This window comes from Doryrhamphus excisus, linkage group LG5 (genome assembly GCF_037039965.1).
Source record: "Doryrhamphus excisus strain RoL-2023G ecotype Guam linkage group LG5, RoL_Dexc_Guam_v1.1, whole genome shotgun sequence".
Classification (NCBI taxonomy): domain Eukaryota; kingdom Metazoa; phylum Chordata; class Actinopteri; order Syngnathiformes; family Syngnathidae; genus Doryrhamphus; species Doryrhamphus excisus.
In genome coordinates this window covers 18,201,684-18,228,195 of record NC_136361.1, presented here as the reverse complement: position 1 = coordinate 18,228,195, position 26,512 = coordinate 18,201,684, and the positions used below count along the sequence as shown (strand labels likewise).

The 26,512-nt window shown below is 40.9% G+C and overlaps 1 protein-coding gene across 2 annotated transcripts in view; it reads left to right on the top strand.

Annotated features, from left to right (window-relative positions):
• The window catches only part of LOC131105637 (chloride channel protein 1), a 29,808-nt gene extending 3,964 nt beyond the window's left edge, over positions 1-25,844 (top strand). The window contains exons 1-23 of one of the 2 annotated variants that reach the window (XM_058053988.2): positions 7,841-7,987; positions 9,824-10,058; positions 11,404-11,535; positions 11,935-12,063; positions 12,149-12,282; positions 12,991-13,068; positions 13,589-13,667; positions 17,880-18,005; positions 19,131-19,215; positions 19,291-19,392; positions 20,368-20,452; positions 20,541-20,696; positions 21,129-21,198; positions 21,297-21,407; positions 21,513-21,726; positions 21,812-21,945; positions 22,645-22,826; positions 22,896-22,977; positions 23,039-23,121; positions 23,210-23,254; positions 23,341-23,445; positions 24,767-24,853; positions 25,008-25,844. In XM_058053988.2, the coding sequence (XP_057909971.2) occupies positions 7,967-7,987; positions 9,824-10,058; positions 11,404-11,535; positions 11,935-12,063; positions 12,149-12,282; positions 12,991-13,068; positions 13,589-13,667; positions 17,880-18,005; positions 19,131-19,215; positions 19,291-19,392; positions 20,368-20,452; positions 20,541-20,696; positions 21,129-21,198; positions 21,297-21,407; positions 21,513-21,726; positions 21,812-21,945; positions 22,645-22,826; positions 22,896-22,977; positions 23,039-23,121; positions 23,210-23,254; positions 23,341-23,445; positions 24,767-24,853; positions 25,008-25,430 (2,898 nt within the window). In that variant the 5' untranslated portion in view covers positions 7,841-7,966 and the 3' untranslated portion in view covers positions 25,431-25,844. Of the gene's footprint in view, positions 1-7,840; positions 7,988-9,823; positions 10,059-11,403; positions 11,536-11,934; positions 12,064-12,148; positions 12,283-12,990; positions 13,069-13,588; positions 13,668-17,879; positions 18,006-19,130; positions 19,216-19,290; positions 19,393-20,367; positions 20,453-20,540; positions 20,697-21,128; positions 21,199-21,296; positions 21,408-21,512; positions 21,727-21,811; positions 21,946-22,644; positions 22,827-22,895; positions 22,978-23,038; positions 23,122-23,209; positions 23,255-23,340; positions 23,446-24,766; positions 24,854-25,007 lie in introns of those variants that run through there. The other variant, XM_078790851.1, reaches the window with a different exon arrangement.
• Positions 25,845-26,512: the final 668 nt, after the last annotated feature.

The following is a 26,512-nucleotide window of genomic DNA, read 5'->3' as shown; positions in this document are numbered from 1 at the left end:
CAATATCACAGATACATTTAAGTCGATTTTTCCCCTAAATTCCTAAATTATTTTTCCAGTATATGCCAGCTTTTTAATGTATTTATATTTTTATTTTATATATGAATATAAATATTAATAAATGTATTTATTATAATAAATGGATTATAATTTTATTATAATTTATAATATGAATTTATATATATAATTTACTATAACAAATTGTATAAGTCATATAGATTTTATATATATTTCCACTTCATTACTCAATTACTTTATTTCTTAAATCCCAGTCTGCACTCATCGGTAGATAGTAGTAAAAAGTACAGATTAAAAATGCATGTGAAGTGTTTTCACGGCATATTTTTGCCAAGTTTGCCACGTTTTTGGAGAACAATATTGCTGGAAAAAAAATGATAATTGATTCAGCAGATGAACCCCCAATGGTGCTGTCAAGTTGTGTGAACAAGTCACGAGTTACATAGCCCAGTGTGACCCTTGACCTCCATTGAAACAAAGCTGCCTCCTTTCTATCCGTCATACAAAAACAAGGGTTGTTCAAGGGGACGAGGAGGCTGTCATCAGCGGGGAAATAGATCGCGTAAGTCTCAAATGTTACATGCTCGCAAAGGGATAATGTTCACCTGCCAAATGTCTCACAGCAGCGCGACTGCCATGCGGGCGATTAAGCCATTAAAACTTGACGTGATACGCCAGCAAACTCCCCCACCAAGCCCGGGGAGCGAATGAGGAGTCGTAATTAAACGACGAGCTGCGCCGTCAGCACGTCAAATAACTCGTCATTGTTTTGGACGAAAGGCTAACACGCTGCATCTCTCAGCACCGAGGACCTCCAGGGAGGGATGAGCGCTTGTCAGGGAGACAAACAGGCCGAGAGGAGAGAGAGAGAGAGAGAGGTGTGGAGAAGTGTGTCAGTGAACATTGGGTCACGCCGCTGCTAAATTTACCCCACGAGTAAGGTTTCACCTCAGGGGAGGGGGGGGGGGGGGGGGGGTGCAGCCCGCATGGATGGCGGGGGCGCATGGGAGCGCTTTGGCCGGAAGAGTGAGAGAGAGGGAGGAAGGTGAAAAAAAAATGAATGTCACACATCGCCTTAACACTCGCAAAAGATCATTCGCGTCATGAGGATGCATAGAATTTGCAGAGTTTCACTATTCTGGGAATCCCCCCCCCCCTCTTCCATTTAAACTCATATTGATACATGTTTGTATATTTTTTAGGTTCACCTTTTGATAATAATAATAATACATTTTGGCGCAGTGGTTAGCGCGCAGACCTCACAGCTAGGAGACCAGGGTTCAATTCCACTTTCGGCCATCTCTGTGTGGAGTTTGCATGTTCTCCCCGTGCATGCATGGGTTTTCTCCGGGTACTCCGGTTTTCTCCCACATTCCAAAAACATGCTAGGTTAATTGGTGACTCCAAATTGTCCATAGGTATGAATGTGAGTGTGAATGGTTGTTTGTCTATATGTGCCCTGTGATTGGCTGGCGACCAGTCCAGGGTGTACCCCGCCTCTCGCCCGAACACAGCTGGGATAGGCTCCAGCACCCCTGCGACCCTCATGAGGAAAAAGCGGTAGAAAATGAATGAATGAATGATTAATACATTTTATTTGTATAGCGCTTTTCAGAGTACTCAAAGACGCTTTACAGTAGAGAAAAAGAAATAAAAATAGAGTTGAATAAAAATAGAGTAAAAGATGCATTAAAATACAATAAAATAACATTCATTCAGAGCTAAAGCAAGGCTAAAAGACTTTTGAGTGTTAAGTTGCTGTGTGACAAATTTAGTGTTCTTCTTTCGATGGCACCGTTAGTGCCGCACGGTGGTTCGCATGTTGGCCACACTGTCGGGAGATCTGGCGGGAAGTTCTGTGTTCGATTCTCCGCTCTGGGTGGAGTCTGTATGTTCTCCCCGTGCGTGCGTGGGTGGGTTTTCTCCGGGTACTCCACTTTCCAAAAACATGCTAGGTTAATTAGCGACTCCAAATTGTCCATAGGTATGAATGTGACGTTGCTAGAACCGTGCACCGCTATTACTGTACATTATTAACCACCCTCGTTCCCTCAATGTCAGCGTGTCTCTCCTCAATCAGCAAGTATTATTTTCATGATGTTCTGGCTGCATGGAACGAGCCAAGCGGGACTCTGAATTAAGAGCTGCTGACACTTTTCAAGCTTCAAGTGTCCGTATTAACCTCAGAGTCTGTGTGTTGGGCTGACCCTACCTGGCAATCATCGGTGTCTACGGTGTGTGCAGGCAGGTAACAGGGGTCTCGTGGTCTCATACCCGTCCATCGTCCATGCCAAGAAGAGATATAAGGCTGTGATATCAGGGGAGGTTATTTTACACAATGTTAGAGACCGTCAAGAAAGGTAGCAGCAGCTCTAGAGGAACGGAGGGAAAGATGCGGCAGCAGATCAACACTTTTGAAACGGTTCTGAACATAGATCAGTTTCTGGTAAGGACTTGGACTTATGCAGTATGGCCATCATTAGGTGTCAGAAATTCTGCCTTTTGAAAGGTGATAATGCTATATTTTTATTTGATGTTACGCTATGATTATCATTGTTCTGCATCATAGTGATATAATAATTATTGTAATTTTGGGGTAATTTAAAGCAAAATATTAAATCTCCGTATGATGCAGTGCACTTTTGTGGTACTGACCTGTGATAAAGAAGCAGGAGTGTCCAAGTCCAAGTTCGGGCATCTCTCTGTGGAGTTTGCATGTTCTCCCCGTGCATGCGTGGGTTTTCTCCGGGTACTCCGGTTTCCTCCCACATTCCAAAAACATGCTAGGTTAATTGGCGACTCCAAATTGTCCATAGGTATGAATGTGAGTGTGAATGGTTGTTTGTCTATATGTGCCCTGTGATTGGCTGGCGACTAGTCTAGGGTGTACCCTGCCTTACGCCCGAAGGCAGCTGGGATAGGCTCCAGCACCCCCGCCACCCTTGTGACGAAAAGCGGTAGAAAATGAATGAATAAAAAAATACTGTCATTTTAATAGCACAGTTCTGAAATATTAAAGAAAAAAATGATTTTTTAAAAATTACATAACACTCAACAAACAAGACTACAAATAAGTTAATAAGTTTAAGTTGCGGGAAAAGTTATAATGTTCTGACAAAAAAATCAAAATATGGGAATATAGCAATAATTATGACAAAATTTACAAGAAGTTGAAATAGTGAAACAGGTCTAATTTGATGATAATAAAGTCAAAATATTAATTGAAAAAAGTGACAATTTTACAAGAATAAACCTGCAATAAGAGGGAAAAATATACAAAATACATAAAAAAATATGAGAATATATGAACTATATCTAACTTGCTTTACAAAATATTACAGTGGCCTTTGCATCCTTTTTATTTGTCAGCATGTTTTTTTTGCTGGAAAAAGTTTGGACACCCCTGATTTATAGAAATGAACGATTTTCTTAAACTAATCAAATGCATTTTATAATTATGTGTAATAGTAGTATCATTATGGTCATTATACTCCTTGTTGTCTTGTACACAAAAAAACTATATTTTCAACTATATTTTTTGCCTAGCAGACACACTTTTTAATTACAACATGACAGCTTGAGCAGTGTCTGGCATTGTTATTGTGTTGTTAATTAGTGTAGGCAATGTGGGTACTGGTTGGAATGTGTGTGTGTGCGTGTGTGTGTGTGTGTGTGTGTGTGGGGCGGTTGGGGGTAATCTCCTGATCTATCTGTCAGTGAGCGGGTCAGATTTGATCATTAACCTTGTGCTATGGGACAAGGTTATATTGTTGTAAGGCCTCAGCAAACACACACTTAACCTCCGCGTCGTGTGCATAAACATAAAACAATGTATGAATATGCAGCATAGACTCTCATAAGGCGGCTTTGAATTAACTCTGAAGGTCACGCTGATCTTCAAGCCCTGCATCTATTAGTCACCACTAGTCAGCCTGGCTTTGTGTGTGTGTGTGTGTGTGTGTGTGAGAGAGAAAGACACCTGGTTCACTTACAGTTTGTCCCCCAAACGTGAAGAGATTCAAAGCCCCTGACAGCTCAGCAAGCAGTGATTAAACATGAGCAGCTTTTGCATTCCCCTGCAGGATCGCACACTTCTTACAGTGCGAAGCGCTTCAAAAAGTGAGAATTAATAAGCCGAGAGCTGACCACTTTCATGCCCTCCATACAGTACAGAGATTATTACGTGGAGTAAGAGGGCACAGAGCGAATAAGCGGACCATTAGAGAAAAATGTGTGTGCGTATTCTGCATGGGCAAGCGTGTGAAAGTGGTGGAAAAGGTCACCTTGAGGCGCTCTGTAAGTGACACCCAAGGTCACATGACCACGCAAATGTAAATACGAGGTTGACAGGAAAGATATAAATGTAGCTTTCAATGACTTTTCTCACATTTAGTATTTGTTCACCGACTTCCATTCACTTTACTGGGTAGTCACTACTTTTAACATCGTTTGTGAGAGTATTACAGTATTGCGTAATTATTTTTTTTCCAAAGTAAAGAAATATCGATGACATTTTTAAATAATACATGAGCAGCATCTTCAGCTACTACGCTGATTAAATTTTTTTATTTTAATTTATTTTATTTTATATTTTGCTTTATTTTATTTTAATTTTTATTTCTATATTGACATCAATTTTACTTAATGACATTATTAGAATAATTTCAAAATTATAAGAAGTTAAGAGGTATCTATAATATATGCATGTATATGTTGTATTTTCATGTTAAATGATGCCAAAGTGTCGGATAATGAAGTTTACGTATATGGAAACACTGAAGAGAGAGGTGCAGAATCTGGATGCTCTAGAAAGCTTTCTGTGCGGGTTATTGTGTGTAGCTGCTCTATAGGAGTTCAGAACTCAATACAACGTGCTCCAAATTAGCATAATATGCCCCTTTTGAAGTGCAATTTTGCATGTTTTTTTGACAGTATATTAAGACGCATTGTGTTCTGCGTCTTTGTGGTGTATTAGAGCGACCTATTGGTGCTTTGTCAGATAATGAGGTTTGCGCATTTGGAAGTGAGGCCTGAAAGAAGTTTTGGATGGCCTTTTATGGGCTGCAGATTGCCTGTACTCAATAACCGCGTACCGACGTATCCGGATGTCCTCTTGAATACTTGGGAATGTGACCAATCACAGCGGAATGGGCGTACCTCGAGGAGACCATTTGGGTTTGAAGCAGGAAGTATATGGAAACACTGAAGAAAGAGGTGCAGAATCTGGAGGCTCTAGAAAGCTTTCTGTGCAGGTCATTGTGTGTAGCTGCTCTATAGGAGTCCACAACTCAATACAACATGCTCCAAATTAGCATAATATGCCCCTTTTAAGTGCAATTTTGCATGTTTTTTTAACAGTATATTAAGACGCATTGTGTTCTGCGTCTTTGTGGTGTATTAGAGCGACCTATTGGTGCTTTGTCAGATAATGAGATTTACGCATTTGGAAGTGAGGCCTGAAATAAGTTTTGGATGGGCTGCAGATTGCCTGTACTCAATAACCGCGTACCGATGTATCCGGATGTCCTCTTGAATACTTGGGAATATGACCAATCACAGCGGAGTGGGCGTACCTCGTGGAGACCATTTGGGTTAAGTATATGGAAACACTGAAGAAAGAGGTGCAGAATCTGGAGGCTCTAGAAAGCTTTCTGTGCGGGTTATTGTGTGTAGCTGCTCTATAGGAGTCCACAACTCAATACAACGTGCTCCAAATTAGCATAATATGCCCCTTTTTAAGTGCAATTTTGCATGTTTTTTTAACAGTATATTAAGACGCATTGTGTTCTGCGTCTTTGTGGTGTATTAGAGCGACCTATTGGTGCTTTGTCAGATAATGAGGTTTACGCATTTGGAAGTGAGGCCTGAAATAAGTTTTGGATGGGGTGCAGATTGCCTGTACTCAATAACCACGTACCGATGTATCCGGATGTCCTCTTGAATACTTGGGAATATGACCAATCACAGCGGAGTGGGCGTACCTCGTGGAGACCATTTGGGTTAAGTATATGGAAACACTGAAGAAAGAGGTGCAGAATCTGGAGGCTCTAGAAAGCTTTCTGTGCGGGTTATTGTGTGTAGCTGCTCTATAGGAGTTCAGAACTCAATACAACGTGCTCCAAATTAGCATAATATGCCCCTTTGAAGTGCAATTTTGCATGTTTTTTTGACAGTATATTAAGACGCATTGTGTTCTGCGTCTTTGTGGTGTATTAGAGCGACCTATTGGTGCTTTGTCAGATAATGAGGTTTGCGCATTTGGAAGTGAGGCCTGAAAGAAGTTTTGGATGGCCTTTTATGGGCTGCAGATTGCCTGTACTCAATAACCGCGTACCGACGTATCCGGATGTCCTCTTGAATACTTGGGAATGTGACCAATCACAGCGGAATGGGCGTACCTCGAGGAGACCATTTGGGTTTGAAGCAGGAAGTATATGGAAACACTGAAGAAAGAGGTGCAGAATCTGGAGGCTCTAGAAAGCTTTCTGTGCAGGTTATTGTGTGTAGCTGCTCTATAGGAGTCCACAACTCAATACAACATGCTCCAAATTAGCATAATATGCCCCTTTTAAGTGCAATTTTGCATGTTTTTTTAACAGTATATTAAGACACATTGTGTTCTGCGTCTTTGTGGTGTATTAGAGCGACCTATTGGTGCTTTGTCAGATAATGAGATTTACACATTTGGAAGTGAGGCCTGAAATAAGTTTTGGATGGGCTGCAGATTGCCTGTACTCAATAACCGCGTACCGATGTATCCGGATGTCCTCTTGAATACTTGGGAATATGACCAATCACAGCGGAGTGGGCGTACCTCGTGGAGACCATTTGGGTTAAGTATATGGAAACACTGAAGAAAGAGGTGCAGAATCTGGAGGCTCTAGAAAGCTTTCTGTGCGGGTTATTGTGTGTAGCTGCTCTATAGGAGTTCAGAACTCAATACAACATGCTCCAAATTAGCATAATATGCCCCTTTGAAGTGCAATTTTGCATGTTTTTTTAACAGTATATTAAGACGCATTGTGTTCTGCGTCTTTGTGGTGTATTAGAGCGACCTATTGGTGCTTTGTCAGATAATGAGGTTTACGCATTTGGAAGTGAGGCCTGAAATAAGTTTTGGATGGGGTGCAGATTGCCTGTACTCAATAACCACGTACCGATGTATCCGGATGTCCTCTTGAATACTTGGGAATATGACCAATCACAGCGGAGTGGGCGTACCTCGTGGAGACCATTTGGGTTAAGTATATGGAAACACTGAAGAAAGAGGTGCAGAATCTGGAAGCTCTAGAAAGCTTTCTGTGCGGGTTATTGTGTGTAGCTGCTCTGTAGGAGTCCACAACTCAATACAACATGCTCGAAATTAGCATAATATGCCCCCTTTTAAGTGCAATTTTGCATGTTTTTCTAACAGCATATTAAGACGCATTGTGTTCTGCGTCCTTGTGGTGTATTAGAGCGACCTATTGGTGCTTTGTTGTATGTGTGATCATAGTTGTATGATCGCTAGGGCACCATACTTTAAACGAATCAAGGTAACACTACAACAGTAACAATAATGATACAAAAACGCTACAGCAATATAATAATTGTAAACAAATGAGGTTGGCTAGTTTGGGGAACGCATCCCCTGGCAGCATTACGCCAATGAGAGGTAATAGGACATTTTGCATCAGCGTAGCCTGCCTGCTTGACTCTTGTTGAGCTTGAGGTGAGAGGTCACGCTAACACGTCTGCTTCTGTGAACAGTGCACAGGTTTTCCTTGTTAGCGGGCGGGTGGCTTTGATGGCACCAGGTGCCCGGTGTCTGGGAGCTGATGTTGATGGATTAGAGCTGTGGCGTTAATGTGTAGCACAGCTACCGCAGGCTTGTCTGTAGTTGTAGGGCAGGTGACAGAACAAGGGACGGGACGAGATACAGAACAGGGACCCGAGACGCTGCCGAGTCATGGTGGAGTCAAATGATGAGGTAAAGATCTTGAGGAGAAAAAAGGCTCTGGTGTATTTTCCTTCTTAATTGTATTCCTCTGAGGCTTTTAGAAGCAAAACATGCAGTGTTATCCTGATCTTATTCTTCTTATGAATCTTTTTAAACAAAGACATTCAATTTTAATGGGTTGGATGGGAGTGAGACTATAAATTGCCTACAGTAATTAGCTATACTGTATGTGCGGAAATATACACAAACAAAGAAAATGTGGATTTTGCTGCAGAGAATTTGGATTGAAGAATATTTCCGATATGTGTTCTGTATTATTTATAACTTTTATGTATTTTTACTTCCCCAGAACACTGAAAGATGCTGCAAAATGTTCCATATATAAAACTTGACAGGCCTTAATAAAGATTAGGGTTTAAATATAGATTAATCATTGTGCAAATTAATTTTACATGAATATATACTTAATTATACATTTAATATATAATAACCTATTAAATAAAAACTGTTATATATACTGTAGGAATATTTGTAAAAATAATCTTTTGACAGATGTTTTTTTTAATCTGTCAGGATAAAGGTTAAAGCCATAGTATGTCATATTTTTACCTCTAAAATAATTTTACTTATAAGAAGAGCATGAATTAGCATTGCCACAGTTACCCTAGATCGAATATTTTAGTGTGTTTTGATTTTGCCGACTACATTTTGTGTTAGAACGAGCTTCACTGCTAAAGTTATTCAAGTAATCATCAAATGTTTCTTTAAGATTTAATCTTATCAAACTTATTTGTTATATTTTGTTCATAATCGACGAATTGGAATCGTACTTAGCGGAAATTCACTTATCACGGTTTCGGTCTGGAAGCAAATAGTCGTGATTAATGAGGGTTTAGTATATGGCATCTGTTACATATGACAAGTGCACAGTTACAGTGTATATGTAAAAGTGGAATATAACGCTTCTTGGAGACACGCACACTATCTGAGACAAGTGCGGGACAACACAGCTCATTTGCATTAAAGGTACAGACACACAAAACGATGTGATCCCAGTAGGATCTGCTAATACTGAGCAAACTGTAGTGCATCTTAACTTCAGATTCATGCTTAGTTTCAGTGTTCCAACCCTCCTTTCCCGTGTGAACATGAGACCAAAGCTGCGTAAGCTAATGTCTTGCTGTGTATGCATGTGAGATGCATGCAATTTGCCGGGTTTGGGTTGCAAAAAAAAAAAAAAAAAAAATCCTAGCGCTTGCGCCTGGATGTGCTGTACTTCACAGCTTCTGTGCTCTTAACCCATCAGGACCACATCCCAAGGTGTCATGTTGTGTGTGTGCATGTGTGTGTGTGCATGCACATGTGACTTGGGTTTGTAGGTGTAAAGTAGTCAGAAGGGGAAGATGTGGAATGTTCTCTTCCAGGATCTCCTCGTGTGGCTTGCGTCCAGAGCCGGCCTGCTCTCGGGGAGGGGGTTTTTCCGTTCTCGATGCCCGTTTTGTCTATTTCTGTCTGCCAGGGTATTCAGGTTGGTGAGTGTGTGTGTGTGTGTGTGTGTGTGTATATCACTTACACACACACACACACACACACACACATATATCCTGCGTCATTATCCTTACCAGGCTCTATAACCATTGCTTTAAGGCATCTATGAATCTGTCAACCTAGCTAATTAGTTAACATAATAATGGCTTTTTCAATTAACCACAGTCTCCTGATGAGCGGTTTACCAAAGCAAATACATTAACAGCTGTGGCTGTAGGCAACATCCCCTTGTTTTTGTGTACTCCACAAGATGGCAGCAGCTGCATAACCGCAGCACTGACTGTGTCAATCTGTCTCTTCGATGTATTTTGCCCACAGCTGTACGGAGAGTACAGGGAACAACTGGGAAACTTCGCCCGACGGGAGGCGGCCCGTTTGCTGAGAGAGAGACAATGGCGCAGACAGGCAGGGGAGAACAATGCCACGGCGGCACGCAAAGGGGCCGGGCGGCGGCATCAACATCAACATCATCATCATCATCCCGTCTCCTTAGAGTCACATCACAGTCACGCATCATCCACCAACAAGCCACACCCCTACTCCAAATGTCAAGGTATGTTGCTAAAATGTCACAACTTCTAGCTTTGTGTAAATTAAATTTCGCAGTACTAATATTTTTTAAATATTATGTTATATTACATGTGAGCGTAATATACATTTGTACATTATTTTAAGTCTGAAATTGACATTATGGTAGAAAATGAATGAATGAATGATCAGAAGTTGCTACATTTATTATTATTATCCCGCTATATGTGTACTGTGTATGTGTGTAAGTGATCTGTGAGACTTATTATTTAATTTTTTTTCATGATATATATTTATTATCGCGCTATATGTGTACTGTGTATGTGTGTAAGTGATCTGTAAGACTTATTATTAAATGTTTTTTTCATGATATATATTTATTATCGCGCTATATGTGTACTGTGTATGTGTGTAAGTGATCTGTGAGACTTATTATTGAATTTTTTTTCATGATATATATTTATTATCGCGCTATATGTGTACTGTGTATGTGTGTAAGTGATCTGTAAGACTTACTTAAATTTTTTTCATTATATATATTTATTATTATTCCATTATGTGTACTGGGTACGTGTGTAAGTGATGTGTAATACTTATTATTTAATTTTTTTATGATATATGTTTATTATTATCCTGCTATATGTGGACTGTGTATGTGTGTAAGTGATCTGTAAGACTTATTATTTAATTTTTTTTCATGATATATATTTATTATCGCGCTATATGTGTACTGTGTATGTGTGTAAGTGATGTGTAATACTTATTATTTAATTTTTTTATGATATATGTTTATTATTATCCCGCTTTATGTGCACTGTGTATGTGTGTAAGTGAACTGTAAGACTTTTTTTTCATGATATGTGTGAAGTTGCTGATTCATGCAATCAGGGGAAATCATCTGTTGGCATTGATCACTTGATTTTTCTTTCCCATTTCTGTGCATCCTAATAAGAGAAAACGAGTTGGTATAAGCTAGCTCAGAATGGGATCTACCTATTTTGCCCTAACTAATAAAACAAAACCACAAAAATGCCAACAGTGTACTATTTACATAACTTACGTGTATATTAACCAAGCTACAGCGATATTGTTATTGTAGCAGCTAACACGAAAAACTATATTTACATATTACATGTTCTTCCCTAGTTTGTACTGTATGTATTATTGTAGTTTTATGCTAAGAAAGTCTGTTAAACAAGGAGCATTTATGCATACATGTCATTCTGGTACAGTATGTGGTTACTAATGAAGTCTTGCACCTCTTCATCCTCATTAACATCGTTCTCATTATCACGGGCAGCAACTGTTACAATAACTGAGTGTCACTAATTAACTCCTCTGATAAACTGAATCATTCATTTCTGCTCCAGATTGTTTGGCTCGTGTGAGGCGGTACATTGTGACCAAGATGGGCGAGGACTGGATCTTCCTGGTTCTCCTGGGCCTGACCATGGCGCTGGTCAGCTGGAGTATGGACTACGCCAGCGCCAAGAGCCTACAAGGTAGATCTCTATCAACCATGATTAACTGCTGGGTTCTATAAAAACAAATAACCGCATGGCTGTTAAATTAAAAATATTAGCAGTGGCTGTAGGAAACCTCCTGATGTAGGTTTTTTTTTTTTTGCATTAACTTCATTCCAAAGGCAGTAGCTTAATTTTAAGTGTCAGTACATTTACTTACCTCTACATGCACTTTAAAATGTGGCTACTCTGCTATTGGTGAGAAAGTCTCAAGTGTTATTGTGATATCATTTTTTACTATAAACTCATCAGTTGTATTAATACTGCAGTTGGCTCCTTCTCGCTATTACAACATTGGTTCTGTTGCTGCTGTGATTCATCGCCGGCTTCCATGGCACTATCTCTCCTGTTTGACTGACAGACTTCTCCTTGCCGTAGCCTACAAGTGGATACATGGGGAGCTGAAGGGCAACGTGGCGCTGCAGTACCTGGCCTGGATTAGCTATCCCATGATCCTTGTCATGTTCGCTTCGCTCTTCTGCCACCTGGTTTCCCCGCAGGCCATCGGTAAGCCCTTTTTTTACCCCTATCACCCGTCGGCCTCTCTTCACCATCTTACAGATGTTTACATTCACTCTTGCCTTGCCCCCAGGTTCCGGTATTCCTGAGCTTAAAACCATCCTGAGAGGGGTGGTCCTGAAGGAGTATCTGACCTTGAAGGCATTTGTGGCGAAGGTCATTGGACTGACAGCGGGTTTAGGCAGTGGGATGCCGGTGGGCAAAGAGGTACTCGAGTTTTTCATTTAGAATTTTTTACCACCGTCGTGGATACGTTGCTAAAGTTAAAAAGTTAATATTTTGAATATAACAAAAAGTTAAAATATTTTAATATTTATTACTTCTTTGTAGATTGTATATATACAATATATATATATATATATATATATATATATATAATTATCTTTTAAGTATTAAACAATATCTATGATACTACAATATACCAGTAATGATAGTATATTTTTATACTTTATTTTTATTTATTTTTATGTTTTTCTAAACAAAATGTAATTATAGCATTTTAATAACATTGAAATTTATAGTTAATATTATTTTAAATAATACAATTATTATTTAAAAAATAAACAAAATTAATTTGTGGTTTATTGTTTTTTTAAATTAAATATTGAACAATATTTTTTTGGGAGCAAGTTTTTCATCCTCGTACTTTCATTCCTGTTCTTTCTGCAACATTAAGGGGATCATAAATCATGTGCTGTCTTGTTGTCCTGCCCTGCCTCCCCTTGCTGATTATTCAAGTCCTCCAAGGAGAGCATTAGTTTTAGTAGCGAGGAGCCTGTTTCACCTGGCAATTATACCCTGATTGATGTGTTTCGATAGCAAAACGACCCACTTTACACTCCCTGTTTTACATGCCATTGTCAGTGTTTCTGTGTGTGTGTGTGTGTGTGTGTGTCTGTCATGCACATCGCCTAGGGTCCATTCGTTCACATCGCCAGTATCTGCGCCGCAGTCCTCAGTCGCTTCATGTCCATCTTCTCTGGCGTCTATGAGGTAAGCCGAAGCTGCAGGCAACACACTGACTAACATGATGTGTGCTTTTATTTCCCCCCCTCCTTATCTTCAATGTTGTATTTTGTCACAACAACACATTTTCCATTCTTTTTTTAAAACAAAGAATGTATGGACGTAGATGACCACAATGTATCCCGCATGACAATCTCCGATTGGACCCTCAGAACTCAAATGATTTGCCAACATGAAGTTCAAAAAGTCAAACAAGAAATGGGAAACGTGTTTTCCTCTCCCAATTGTCTATCCCACCCTGCTCGTACCCCCTGCCTTTGTTTTGGCACCCCCCCGCCCCCATCACCCAGCCACCCTTGCACCTCGTCTGTGTTTGTGTCTGTCATTATTAATAGTGTTGTCATGTCTGGCATGTGTAATAATGTTGACCTCCCATATCCCTTGCCCCCCCCGCCTCTGTGTTCTTTCTTTACTCCCACCTCCTCTCATTCATCCTTACTGCCCCACCAACCCCCAACCCCCCGTCCCTGCTGACTTTTAACCCTAGAACGGCACCCATAACCAGGACCTGTTGGTGTGTGCGTGTGCTGTGGGAGTGGCCACTTGTTTCGGTGCCCCCATAGGAGGCAAGTCAGGCGTCTGAATTGATAACTTATTATTATAATTATTATGATTTTGGGGTCATAAAGCCACAAATGTTAGCAATACTAGCATAGCTGTATGAGGTATAGTGCTAACTGCAATCATGCTGATTAGTCTATTTGCTGGCTTTATTTTTTAAGATGTGTAGTGAAGCCTTTTTTTATTTTTATTTTTTACAAAGTTGTAGCACAAATAAGTCTCATTTTTGATGTTCATAAACTGCTTGAAAATCATTATAAAGTCACTTTTGTGCAACAGGGGACCTTTATGTTTGGTTCACACTGATTACGGTGCCGCTCTGGTCCTGATCCAGTCCAGATTAACTCCAGTAGGAACTGCGGCAAGCTCCGGTTCTGCTGCGGAAACCACGCTGGCAAAAGCAGATTGTATTGTAATGATGTCATGTTTACATTTTTGACATCTGACTTCCTATTTGGCTCGCATTATCCCTGTTAACTTATCCATAGAGTGCTACGGCATCTGCGGCACCCCCCCCCCCCAAAAAACGACCCCAAATGGATTATTTCTGTTGTGTACAGCCTCTGCAACCAGAGCTAATGTGAGCCTACAAAAGGGATTTCAATCTGCACCGGAGCTATTCAGGATTCAGTGTGAGCCACCCTAAATAACATTATATCATTTAAATTGAATGCATAATTAAAGGGTGAGAATCCCATTGATTGACAGGTAATGTTACCTTGGTAACCAGTGCCCAGCATGCCTGCTAGCTTCCACAATGATGCATCATTGTCATTCCCTGTTTATACATTTTGATAAAAGTCTTGGGACACACAATTCTTTATCTCTTTATGGCAGGGGTCTCAAACTCAATTTACTTGGGGGCCACTGGAGCTCGGGTTCGGGCGAGGCTGGGCCGCATCAGGTTTTCCAAAAAAAAAAAAAAAAAAAACGCATTTATTAAAAACAGAAAAATGAATAAACTTTGCTTTGGTTCCAATTTTCTACAAGAAAAGCTCTGATAAAACATTCCACTGTTCTCAAGTATCTTGATTATCTTATTTTTCTAGACAAAATAAGATGAAAAATAAATAAACAAATCAAGAATAAAGAAAATCAGTCAATCAGTAATAAATAAATATAATAATAATAATAATAATAATAATAATAATAAAACACCAAATAATAAAAACTTAAGAAACCACATACAGTTGGTGGGTAGACAAATTATTTTTTTCAGATTAAAATGAACAAAGCATTATTAGAGCCCTGTAGACATGACAAAACACGACTATAGTCACATTTATACTCTTTTTATTTACAACATATTGCGCAACTGCAGGGTCTTGTGACACATGCTAACTCGCAAACTAGAGATCTAGCGACCTAAACGGTAGCCTCCAAGTTATTTCCTTTAAATTTTAAAAGCCAAAAACTTACCACTTCCACACGGATAGGGAGGATAACTATTAACAGTTATTTAACCTTTAACATGAACATTAATCAAACGTAATAATTTGTTCTGGGTACATGATACCATACAGCATCCATATCAAATTTGCACGGGCCGCACTAACATTAAACTTTCATATTAAGGAGGGGGCCTAAACTAGCATCCTACGGGCCACATTTGGCCCGCGGGCCGCATGTTTGAGACCCCTGCTTTATGGCATTTTTGGACAGTTTTTGCATCCAATTATGTGGGAGCAGAAGAGCCGGGTCATTTTAAGGCGGGTTTGGTGTGGGAGAAGGCCATCAAACCCTTTTGGGATGAACTACCACAGACAAACTCTCAAAAAACAACACTGTCCCAACACTTTTGTCCATACTGCGTTATGTAGTTATGGCTTTTCCAGCTGTTTATGATGCAGGTGCATCCTCACCCCTGCTGTGTTACGATGGTTTCCTCACCTCTTTGTTACCTCACTGAGCATTATTTATTCACTTGATCCACTTGTGCCTCCCCACTGTCACGTCACCCTGTCTTTCCCCGCCATCTTTCATCCCACCACTTTCACTCCATCAACCACAAATCCCCCCTTTTTTCCCCCCTACTCTTCTGTTTTCTGTGTCAGTAGAACCCTTATGGTTACACAGATATTCTGACTGTCGGCTGTGCCGTCGGGGTGGGATGCTGTTTCGGCACTCCACTAGGAGGTACTATGCAAGCTTGAATTTCTTCTCGACGTCCCTCTGTGTGGATGTACGCTGCACAACACGGCTCGCTTTTTTGCTTCTCGATGAATCCAACGCAAGCGCATGCATTCTGGTGGATTCATTCCGTGATCACATGCTTAACATGAATGTAAAGTAAATAGGATTTATCTAAATGTAAACAATCATTTGGATTGCATGAGAAAGTAAAAAGCTGAGATCGCTCCGACCATATTGGGATGTCCAAACTGTGGCACGGGGCCATTTGCAATGCAACTCATTTTTACTTACTAAAAAAAAAAAAAAATTTGGATTATTAGTTGTAAGCTGTAGCTGTGAGCTGTAATAATCAAAATGATTAAGAAATTTATTTCTAACATATCTATTCAAAGATATTCAGCACAATTTACAAATATCAAAATGCCCTCCGTGTTCTTAGATTTTTCAGTATGCAGTATACAGTTTTGACACACACCATGTGGTCATTTTAGTATATTATGCAACACAGCAACAACACAACCAATGTTGTAATAGCGCAAAGGAGCAGTCTTCTCATCCACTATTAATACCGCTGATGAATGTAACACAGATTTCAAACCAACAGTTGACAAGGAACATTTTAAAGCGCATGCAGAGGTACATAAAGCTGCTTACAGTAATCACTTGTTTATTGTAGTTCCAGACCCGTAATTGAATTTCAGCATAGTAGGATACTTTCTTTACAAATGGAGATTTTTAGAGCATAAAAAACCCTTACGACCCCAATAGAAGCCCCCGTTACTAATTCTTCTTCTTCTTATTATTATTATTATTAACACAATAACTGTTGTGAGATAATCACAAGGCCACGGATCAGAGGTTGCCTTCAGCCACAGCTTCTAATGTTTTTTTGAACTTAATTAAAGAGCCGAGTGGTTATTTGCTTTTGTCGGCCCCACTCCCGGCGACTTTGGGGGACACGGCCATTAATTGAATAGCGGTGTTAATGCCTTTTTATTGGGAAAGCAAAAGTGAATAATACAACGTGTACATCCCACTAAATTGTTGTGCCAACATAACGTGACAGGAAAATCCAAAATGTTTAATTACCTAGTTAGCTGCTTGGTTCACTACATATAAACAGTAATTAAATAACTCATTATTATTAAACATTTACATATGACGATGTTATCTTTTCTACATAAAGTAAATTTTAACACTTATTCTTCATCATAGTGATATTGTAACAATACAACAGCTAGTAAACATTTCAATGTATCTACATGAAAAAGTACTCATTTATTTTGTGGTTACCTTATTTCCTCAAATAGTGGCCAAGAGGAATTTATTTACTCAACTGCAGAGAGTACCAGGTATAGATTAGCGGGTAGGCCTTTGCGTTTTAAAATAAAAGATCTTAAAAAATATTTTCTACTCATTAATCTCTGTAATTATACAATACATTTTAACATTACTCAATTTTTGGCCCCATCCATCTTCTGCTTATCCGGGTCTGAATGGCGGCTGAGGTGCGGTCTTTATTTTTTTTTAGTTTCTCATTGTTGGTCCCTCTAAAAGTTTTCTCTTCCTCCGCCTTGAACCGGGGGTCCTCTCTCTTTTCATCAGCAGATACCATTTTTTTAAAATTATTCTTTAATTAGTTTTTCAGTTATTGAAACTCCTTTCTGGTTAAACACCAATGTAAACATCAGCTTTATTGGGGTATGGCGTGTATTAGAGTGGAAGACACTATTTGAGGAAATACGGTATATTAAATAAAATTGCATGTCTAATTCCTGATGGATGGAAGTCACTAATATGTGTGTGTGTGTGTGTGTGTGTGTGTGTGTGTGTGTGTGTGTGTGTGAGAGAGAGAGAGAGAGACCACTTGTGTGTTTAGTGGCCCCCGTCTTGTGTATGATTACATCCTCAGCTTCAAGTGTTTTTAGTCTCCCTCAGCATATTTTAACTCATTTCTCACTCCCTCTCTCGTCTCCCTTGCTAACCATTTCTTCACATCCTCTCTAATCCTCCTCTCTTCTTCTTCTTCTTACCATCCCTCTCTCTTCTTCCTCCTCCTCCTCTTCCTTCTCCTCCACCACCAGGGGTGTTGTTCAGTATTGAGGTCACGTCTACCTACTTTGCAGTGAGGAATTACTGGCGGGGATATTTTGCCGCCACATTCAGCGCCTTCATATTCAGGGTGCTCTCTGTGTGGAACAAGGATGCTGGTGAGACGCACACACACACACACACACACACACACACAGAAAATATTGCAGTGCTGGCATTTTATGGAAAGTAGCCGCTTGTGACAGCATAAGTCCTTTTTTTCCCCCTTCTCATGTATACATGGATAAACATGTCTTCACTTTCCACACGTGGAAGGAACATATTGTTATATTAGGGCCGATATATTAGGAACCCCAGTTCACAGTTTACCTTACCAGGTGGCAACATGAGCAGACAGTGGCAATAGTATCACAGTAGTAGTAGTAGTAGAAATACTGCAGGTCTTTTCTTTCCAGCCGGTCACTAAAGCAGGTGGTTTTAATGATCAACACCTCCTTCAGTTTGAGGCAAAGCGTTCATCAATTTAATGACCCGTTGGAGAAACCAGTTGGAGAGAAAACCTGCAGTATCTCGGCTCCTCCAGATTAAGAGAGGTGCCACACCAAGTGTGTTTTTTGCAAAACCTCTGAAATTAAAACCTAAGAGAATTTTGTGTATTATGTTTTGTGTTTTTACTAATTTTTAGTATCAACATATTAGCTTTTCTTGACTCACATTTGGCTGCACGGCGGATAAGTGTTTAGCGCGCAGGCCTCACAGCCAGGAGGCCAGGGTTCAATTCCACCCTCGGCCATCTCTGTGTGGAGTTTGCATGTTTTTCCTGCGCATGCGTGGGTTTTCTCCGGGTACTCCGGTTTCCTCCCACATTTCAAAAACATGCGGTAGAAAATGAATGAACGAATGAATGAATAAGAGCACGGTGGATAAGTGTTTCGGGCGCAGGCCACACAGGTAGGAGACCCAGGTTCGATTCAATCTCTGTGTGGAGTTTACATCTTTTATTGCATGGGTTTCCTTCGGTTTCCTCCCACATTCCAAAAACATGCTAGGTTAATTAGCGACTCCAAATTGTCCATAGGTATGAATGTGAGTGTGAATGGTTGTTTGTCTATATGTGCCCTGTGATTGGCTGGCGACCAGTCCAGGGTGTACCCCGCCTCTCGCCTGATGACAGCTGGGATAGGCTCCAGCACCCCGCGACCGTCGTGAGGATAAGCGGTAGAAGATGAATGAATGAATAACTGAATTACTGAATTAAATATATTCTATATTCTTTCATACAGTCACAATCACCGCTCTCTTCAAAACCAACTTCCGCATGGATTTCCCCTTTGACCTGCAAGAGCTGCCAGCATTTGCAATAATAGGGTAAGTTGTGTGTGTGTGTGTGTGTGTTGTAAATCAACTAAAATATTTCTGAGTGATCCTTCTCTTCTTTTTCAGGATCTCATGCGGCTTCTTAGGGGCGTTCTTTGTCTACCTGAACAGACAGGTGGTTCTGTTCATGAGAAGACCGACGGCGCTCACCCGCTTTCTGACGAAGCAGTGAGACTCGACACACTCACTAACTTAGGATATGCAATACGGTGTACCATAAATGCTGTAATTATTTTCCGAAATTACAATTATGTCATTATTATTATTTACTGTTAATTCATAATTGTAGTTAAATGGATTGGTATTTCATTACACACACACACACACACAAGACAGGAAGCAGAACTGGAGGTAGCAAAGATGCGGATGCTGAGGTTCACATTGAGAGTGACCAGGATAGATAGGATCAGGAAAAAGTACATCAGAGAGACATTACATGTTAGATACCTTGGAGATAAAGTCCGAGAGGCCAGACTATATTGGTAGAAGGATGCTGCCAGGTAGGAGGTGACCAAAGAGGAGGTTTATGGATGTAGTGAAGGAGGACATGAGGGGTCCTGGGGTGTCCGATGTTCCCACTCTTCTTTTGTTGTTTTGTCTTATGTAAGATTCTGTGATTATATGTGCTAGCCGTGTTGTAACTGCTCTGGCGTGGAGAAGGGGTAGGATTTAATAAGCTTAGCTTCTTCCTGCTCCTTTTCAGATGCGTAGTAATGAGGTGTTGTGTATGTATTTTATGTGTGTATGTGTATATATATATGTGTATATATGTGTATATATGTATACTATATATGTGTGTGTATATATATATATGTATGTGTGTGTATATATATATATGTGTGTGTGTGTGTATGTATATATATGAATATGTGTATGTATGCTGCATGTACGTATATATATATATATATATATATATACACATATATATATATACATATATGTGTGTATATATACAAGTATATAAATAGATATTGTAAGTGTATATGTGAGATACATTAATGTATGTATTAAAGTATGCATGTCTGAAATAAATTAAGAAGAAGAAGGGTAGTTGGTGTGAGAGAGGCAGATCAGTTTGTTTGTCGCTTGTGATTTTCCCAGTGTAAAGTGTGTGTGTGTGTGTGTGTGTGTGTGTGTGGCCAGTCGGTTGATCTATCCAGGCGCAGTCACACTGATCATCGCCACCTTCACATTTCCTCCTGGATTCGGACAGTTTATGGCAGGCGAGGTGAGGAAAAAAATCTCCTCTTATTAACTAACTAACTAACAAGTACTCATTTATTATATAAGCTTCCATTCTTCCCTCTCTGTGTCAGCTGATGCCCCGAGAGTGTATCAACTCACTTTTTGACAACTTCACTTGGACCAAAATCTCCCCGTCCTCACCTCCTCCCGGCTTGGGACGCTCCGCCGTGTGGCTTCACCCTCAAGTCAGCGTCTTTGTCATCCTCCTCCTTTTCCTTGTCATGAAGGTACATCCACCTTCAACCTGTAAGACATCCTCGGGATATTTTGTGGCATTCACCATTTTGGGTGAAACCTTGATGAGGATATTTATTTTTAAGTATATATGATAGACACATAGACCAGGGTTCAATTCCACCCTCGGCCATCTCTTTGTGGAGTTTGCATGTTCTCCCCGTGCATGCGTGGGTTTTCTCCGGGTACTCCGGTTTCCTCCCACATTTTCCAAAAACATGCTAGGTTAATTGACGACTCCAAATTGTCCATAGGTATGAATGTGAGTGTGAATGGTTGTTTGTTTATACGTGCCCAGTGATTGGCTGGCGACCAGTCCAGGGTGTACCTCGCCTCTCGTCCAAAGACAATAGTGTAGGCGTAGCTATTAGATTAGCCAACCAAAACCTCTCCATCCCTACCCTGATCCTGTTCTTGCATCATAGTTCTGGATGTCAGCAGTTTCCACCACCATGCCCATCCCCTCAGGCGCCTTCATGCCAGTGTTCATATTAGGTAAGAGGATTTTTTCGTCTGCAACGCCAGCGCAGTTATCGCCTGCTGACCTTCAGTTTGGTTTGTCTTCACCAGCGTGCCTTATCTCGCTCCTCTAGGAGCCGCTTTCGGTCGCCTCGTAGGGGAGATCATGGCCACGTTGTTCCCAAACGGAATCCTATTTGATGGGATTGTGTACCGCATCCTGCCGGGAGGTTACGCCGTCATTGGTCAGTTTTGTGTCCCTCACTCCCTGGCGGTTGCCGATTTAATTGGTAATTGTGCTCGGCGTTATGGTAGAAAATGAAGTACAGCTTCCAGTATATGACTTCCAGGTGCGGCGGCCATGACGGGAGCCGTCACGCATACAGTTTCCACCGCCGTGATCTGCTTTGAGCTGACGGGTCAGATTTCTCACATCCTCCCCATGATGGTGGCGGTCATTCTCGCCAACATGGTGGCTCAGGGTTTGCAGCCTTCACTCTATGACTCCATCATCCAGGTGAAGAAGCTGCCCTACCTGCCCGAGTTGGCCCTGGGTCACATCAGGTAAAGACGCCGCCTAATGACATCTTCGCCTAATGAGTCTGGAAAGATATTCAAGGTCATTAATAGCGGCGTTGTGCTTCATCAGCAAGTACAACATTTTTGTGGAGGACATCATGGTGCGGAAGGTCAAGTTCTTGTCGTCTCGCTCTACCTATCGTGAACTGAATCATCTGCTGGAGACCACAACACTAAAGACCATCCCCTTGGTTGACTCCAAAGGTTTGAGCTTTGACGTCATCACGCTGTTTTTGATGCATCTGTTGCTTCCTGTCGTAGACTTTAGTGAAGAATTAGTTGAGAGGTATAACCGTATAAATGACAATTAAAAATAACACCAGCAGTACTCCAGTACCTTCTGTCTTCAGACACACTCATTGACAACTCAACTCACAGCATCAGTAGATACAAATAACTTTCCATTTCTGCTTAATATTGTGGGTCAAGGTGTGGGTCAAGGGTCAAACAGGTTGTGTGCAAGTTAATTGTGCATCAAATTGGGGCGCTAAAGGAAATTTTCATTAACACGTTAATAATTATTTGTTCATTCATTAATTTTCTACCACTTATCCTCACGAGGGTCGCTGTCTTCTGGCGAGAGGCGGGGTACACCCTGGACTGGTTGCTAGCCAATCACAGGGCACATATAGACAAACAACCATTCACACTCACATTCATACCTATGGACAATTTGGAGTCGCTAATTAACCTAGCATGTTTTTGGAATGTGGGAGGAAACCGGAGTACCCGGAGAAAACCCACGCATGCACGGGGAGAACATGCAAACTCCACACAGAGATGCGTTAATAATTAGACCTTATTAAAATAAATAGAATAATAAATCAGTATTATACTAATTATTAATATTATAAGTATAGTGTAGTCTAAAACCTGTCCTTCCAATGCTCTTATGAATTAAAGAATCCATGATTCTCCTGGGCTCCATCGAGAGGACGGAGCTTCAAGCCGTCATCGACTGGTGGCTCTCAACAGCCAGGCGGGTCTTTGAGAGAGGTCAGGGTTCTCCAGCCCAGGACTCCAAAATCAGCTGGGAATCGTTCACCTTTGTAGACGAGGAGGGCGGAGAAGAGGTCGCGGAGAAGGTGCGTGGAGTAAAGATGGCTGCTGATGAGTATCGAGCAGTGCAGTTTAACACTCTGCTTTATGGACAGAGTGGAGCGGTCCCAGATGAATGTAACGGTCCCATCCCGTCTCCTAAAGCTCAGGAAACCTCCAGCAATCATACAAGCTCAGGTAACGTACACATGAAGTTAAACGTTGCTTCAATTTAACCGTCACGTCTTCATGTCTTCAGACAAGCGTAAAACACCTTCTGTCAAGAGGACTCTTCAGAGACTCTTCTCCTCTTCGTCATCGGCAGGACAGACTGACACTCAGGTGGACCACAGGAGACCCAAATACATATCCAATATCCAACATCAGCAATAAAGTCAACACATTTGGTCTTTTTTTATTGTCCGTCCAGGAGACGCCAGCCCCGACATTAAATGACACCATGTCACCAGAGGAGGTGATGCCGGTTAACATTATCAGCCAATGAGGAGGTGATGTAGTCAAAGTTGTGACCGTTCGCTGTCTTGTCATTGGCCGCCGCAGATCAAAGCCTGGGAGGAGGCCGAGATGGACAAACCGATGGACATGGAACAGATCCGCATTGACCCCTCCCCTTTTCAGCTGGTGGAAAGAACGTCTTTGCACAAGGTGAGCAAGGAAAACGTATTTGGTAGCAAAATATATTATTTTGCAACGCTATTATAACCATGTATAGTTATTTGTACTCCGGTTTCCTCCCACATTCCAAAAACATGCTAGGTTCCGTGACTCCAAATTGTTAAATGAAATGAAATGCTTTGGTAGACATTCCATACTACAAAAAAATAATGTTTTGCTGAATCATCTGTTGTTCTAGCCTGCATGGTGTATAAGTGGTTAGCGCACAGGCCTCACAGCTCGGAGACCCGAGTTCAATTCCGTCCTCGTGGAGTTTGCATGTTCTCCTTGTGCATGCGTGGGTTTTCCTCGGGTACTCCGGTTTCCTTCCACAAATACCAAAAACATGCTAGGTTAATTAGCGACTCCAAATTGTCCATAGGAATGAATGTGAGTGTGAATGGTTGTTTGTCTATATGTGCCCTGTGATTGGCTGGCCACCAGTCCAGGGTGTACCCCGCCTCTCGCCCAAAGACAGCTGGGATAGGCTCCAGCACCTTCCGCGACCCTCGTGAGGAAAAGCGGTAGAAAATGAATGAATTAATGTGAATTAACTTGAAATATTGATTATGTAGTGGTTAGCACGCAGGCCTCACAGCTAGGAGACCCAAGTTCAATTCCACCCTCTGCCATCTCTATGTGGAGTTTGCATGTTTTCCCCGTGCGTGCGTGGGTTTTCCCCGGGTACTCCGGTTTCCTCCCACATTCCAAAAACATGCTAGGTTAATTAGCGACTCCAAATTGTCCATAGGTATGAATGTGAGTGTGAATGGTTGTTTGTCTATATGTGCCCTGTGATTGGCTGGCGACCAGTCCAGGGTGTATCCCGCCTCTCGCCTGAAGACAGCTGGGACAGGCTCTAGCACCCCTGCGGCCCTCGTGAGGATAAGCGGTAGAAAATGAATAGTTATTTGTCAGTGCCTATATTAGAATACAATTTTGTAAATACAGTTTCTATGGAGAGACTTAAAAACAAACAAATGCATAATCCTCATTTTATTTCCTTCATTATTTGTAACGCATGTACAGAATTTGTATATAAAATATTTCTAATTGCAAAAATGTCTTTATGCTAGGTACATTGTGATTGCAAAATTGTGACGCAAGAGGCGTGGGCCGGCAATAACAGCACACACGCTACGTATACATTATGTATTACGTGCTACATGACTTGCTAATGCTGCACGTTATGGCGATGCATTGTAGAGTAAGTGTTTACGAGCTAAAGAGCAGCCATGCAAGCAGAATCCTGTCACGTTCCAACACATTTAACACTGACTGGATTGTGCCCTCTCCTCTCCTCTGCTGTCAGACCCACACACTGTTCTCTCTGCTGGGTCTCAGTCACGCCTACGTCACAAGCATTGGCAAGCTGGTGGGTGTGGTCGCACTCAAAGAGGTACGAGATGCTTCTTTTTGAATTGTTATTTATTTTTCTGCATGTTTTTGTCGGCCGTCTATAATTTGGATCACTGGTTCGGTCAATGTTATGATTCCATTGACTGCTTTTGTATTGTTTCTCCATGCTTGTTCTCCTTCTGGTCTTCTTCCAGTTACAGAAAGCCATCGAGGGCTCGACTCGGAGCGGTGTGCGCCTCCGTCCGCCATTGGCCAGCTTCCGAGACGCCAGCAGGAAAACCAAGAAGCACCAGCCTCCTTCCTCCACCCCTTCCTCTCCCACGTGGGACAGAGACCTTTGGGGTGAGGGCAGCAGAAGAGAGGGGGAGCTGGCCAGGAAGGAGTCCAAGGAGGACTCCAGAGTAGGGATGTCCGCCTGTGATGCTCCCTCCTTTTTTGGCACCACGGGGAGTGGTGAAGGTGACTCGGTCACCACGCACGAGCCGGTCTTACCTTCCACTTCCTCTCCAGTCTCGGCATCACCCACAGATTCTCCCAGCTCACCTTCCAGTCCTGTCCTCACGCTGTCCTCTCTGCAGGAGGAGCGGGAGAGCGAGGAGTCGGACGAGCCCATCTAGGAATAACAAACTTTGTTGCTGGGTGATGTTCCTCAAACTTTTTCTACTTTTTTTTTTTCATTTTTCAAATCTCAGGTGCCTTTTTGTGTCTTTGACAAACTTTTTGGCTCCTTCATCTTCATCTCTGTCCATCTATAAGTTGATCGATGTGTCTGCTTATTCTCACTAGGATCCTCCTTAAAAGACTCGCAGACATTTTATGTTTATGATGATGGAATATTATATTGATATAGACTTAATTTTACTGACCTCCAGCAGACAGTTAATGTTAATTTAAATTCATGATTCACTTTAATATATATTAAAATCACCTATAACGATCTGTAATTTGTAAAAATAATAAAAGGGGATAAATGGTTACTCATTTATTACATTTTGTGAAAATAAATGTATTAATTTTATAAATTTTGTCTATTTTAATTCTATTTTTCAGATTTTTTCTATTATCAGCAATGGTGAAAACAATCGATATATATTTTTTTGAAAATTAAATATTACTTTTAATGGGAGGAGAGAATTTTTGATTGTGTTTTCACAGAGTTGTCATCGCAGACGTCTGCGTGGATTAACTCAAATTCCCGTACCTGATGTCGTACTTCTTGAGACAGACTGGTTGAGACTGATTCAACAGCGCCTCTACTGGTTGCAGCTGAGTAGTGCATTTTGCCTCTATTGCTTCGAGACACAATTAAACAACTGCACAGTTATTACACAGGGATTAATAATTTATTATGCCCTTACTTTGGATTAAAAAAATATTGCTTTTAATAATTTATTTTAATTGTTTTAATAATTTTATTATTTTTTTAATAATAATAAATAATATAATTGTCATTAAATTATTTTAATAATTTTATTAAATTTTTAAAATAATATAATTGTCATTAACAGTAATTAATGAGTAATGGGTAGTTTACTTAGTATTTCACTTAGCACTGCTGTTGAGTTATACTTATGTGTTGTGCAACAGCAGCCCTTGTCTCCTCCTACATAGAACGATATATAGTATACTTACCGATTTGCAGTCGTTCACCTCCATTGTTGATAGATAGTTATCTTGTTCTCACTGAAGAGGCGTTCAG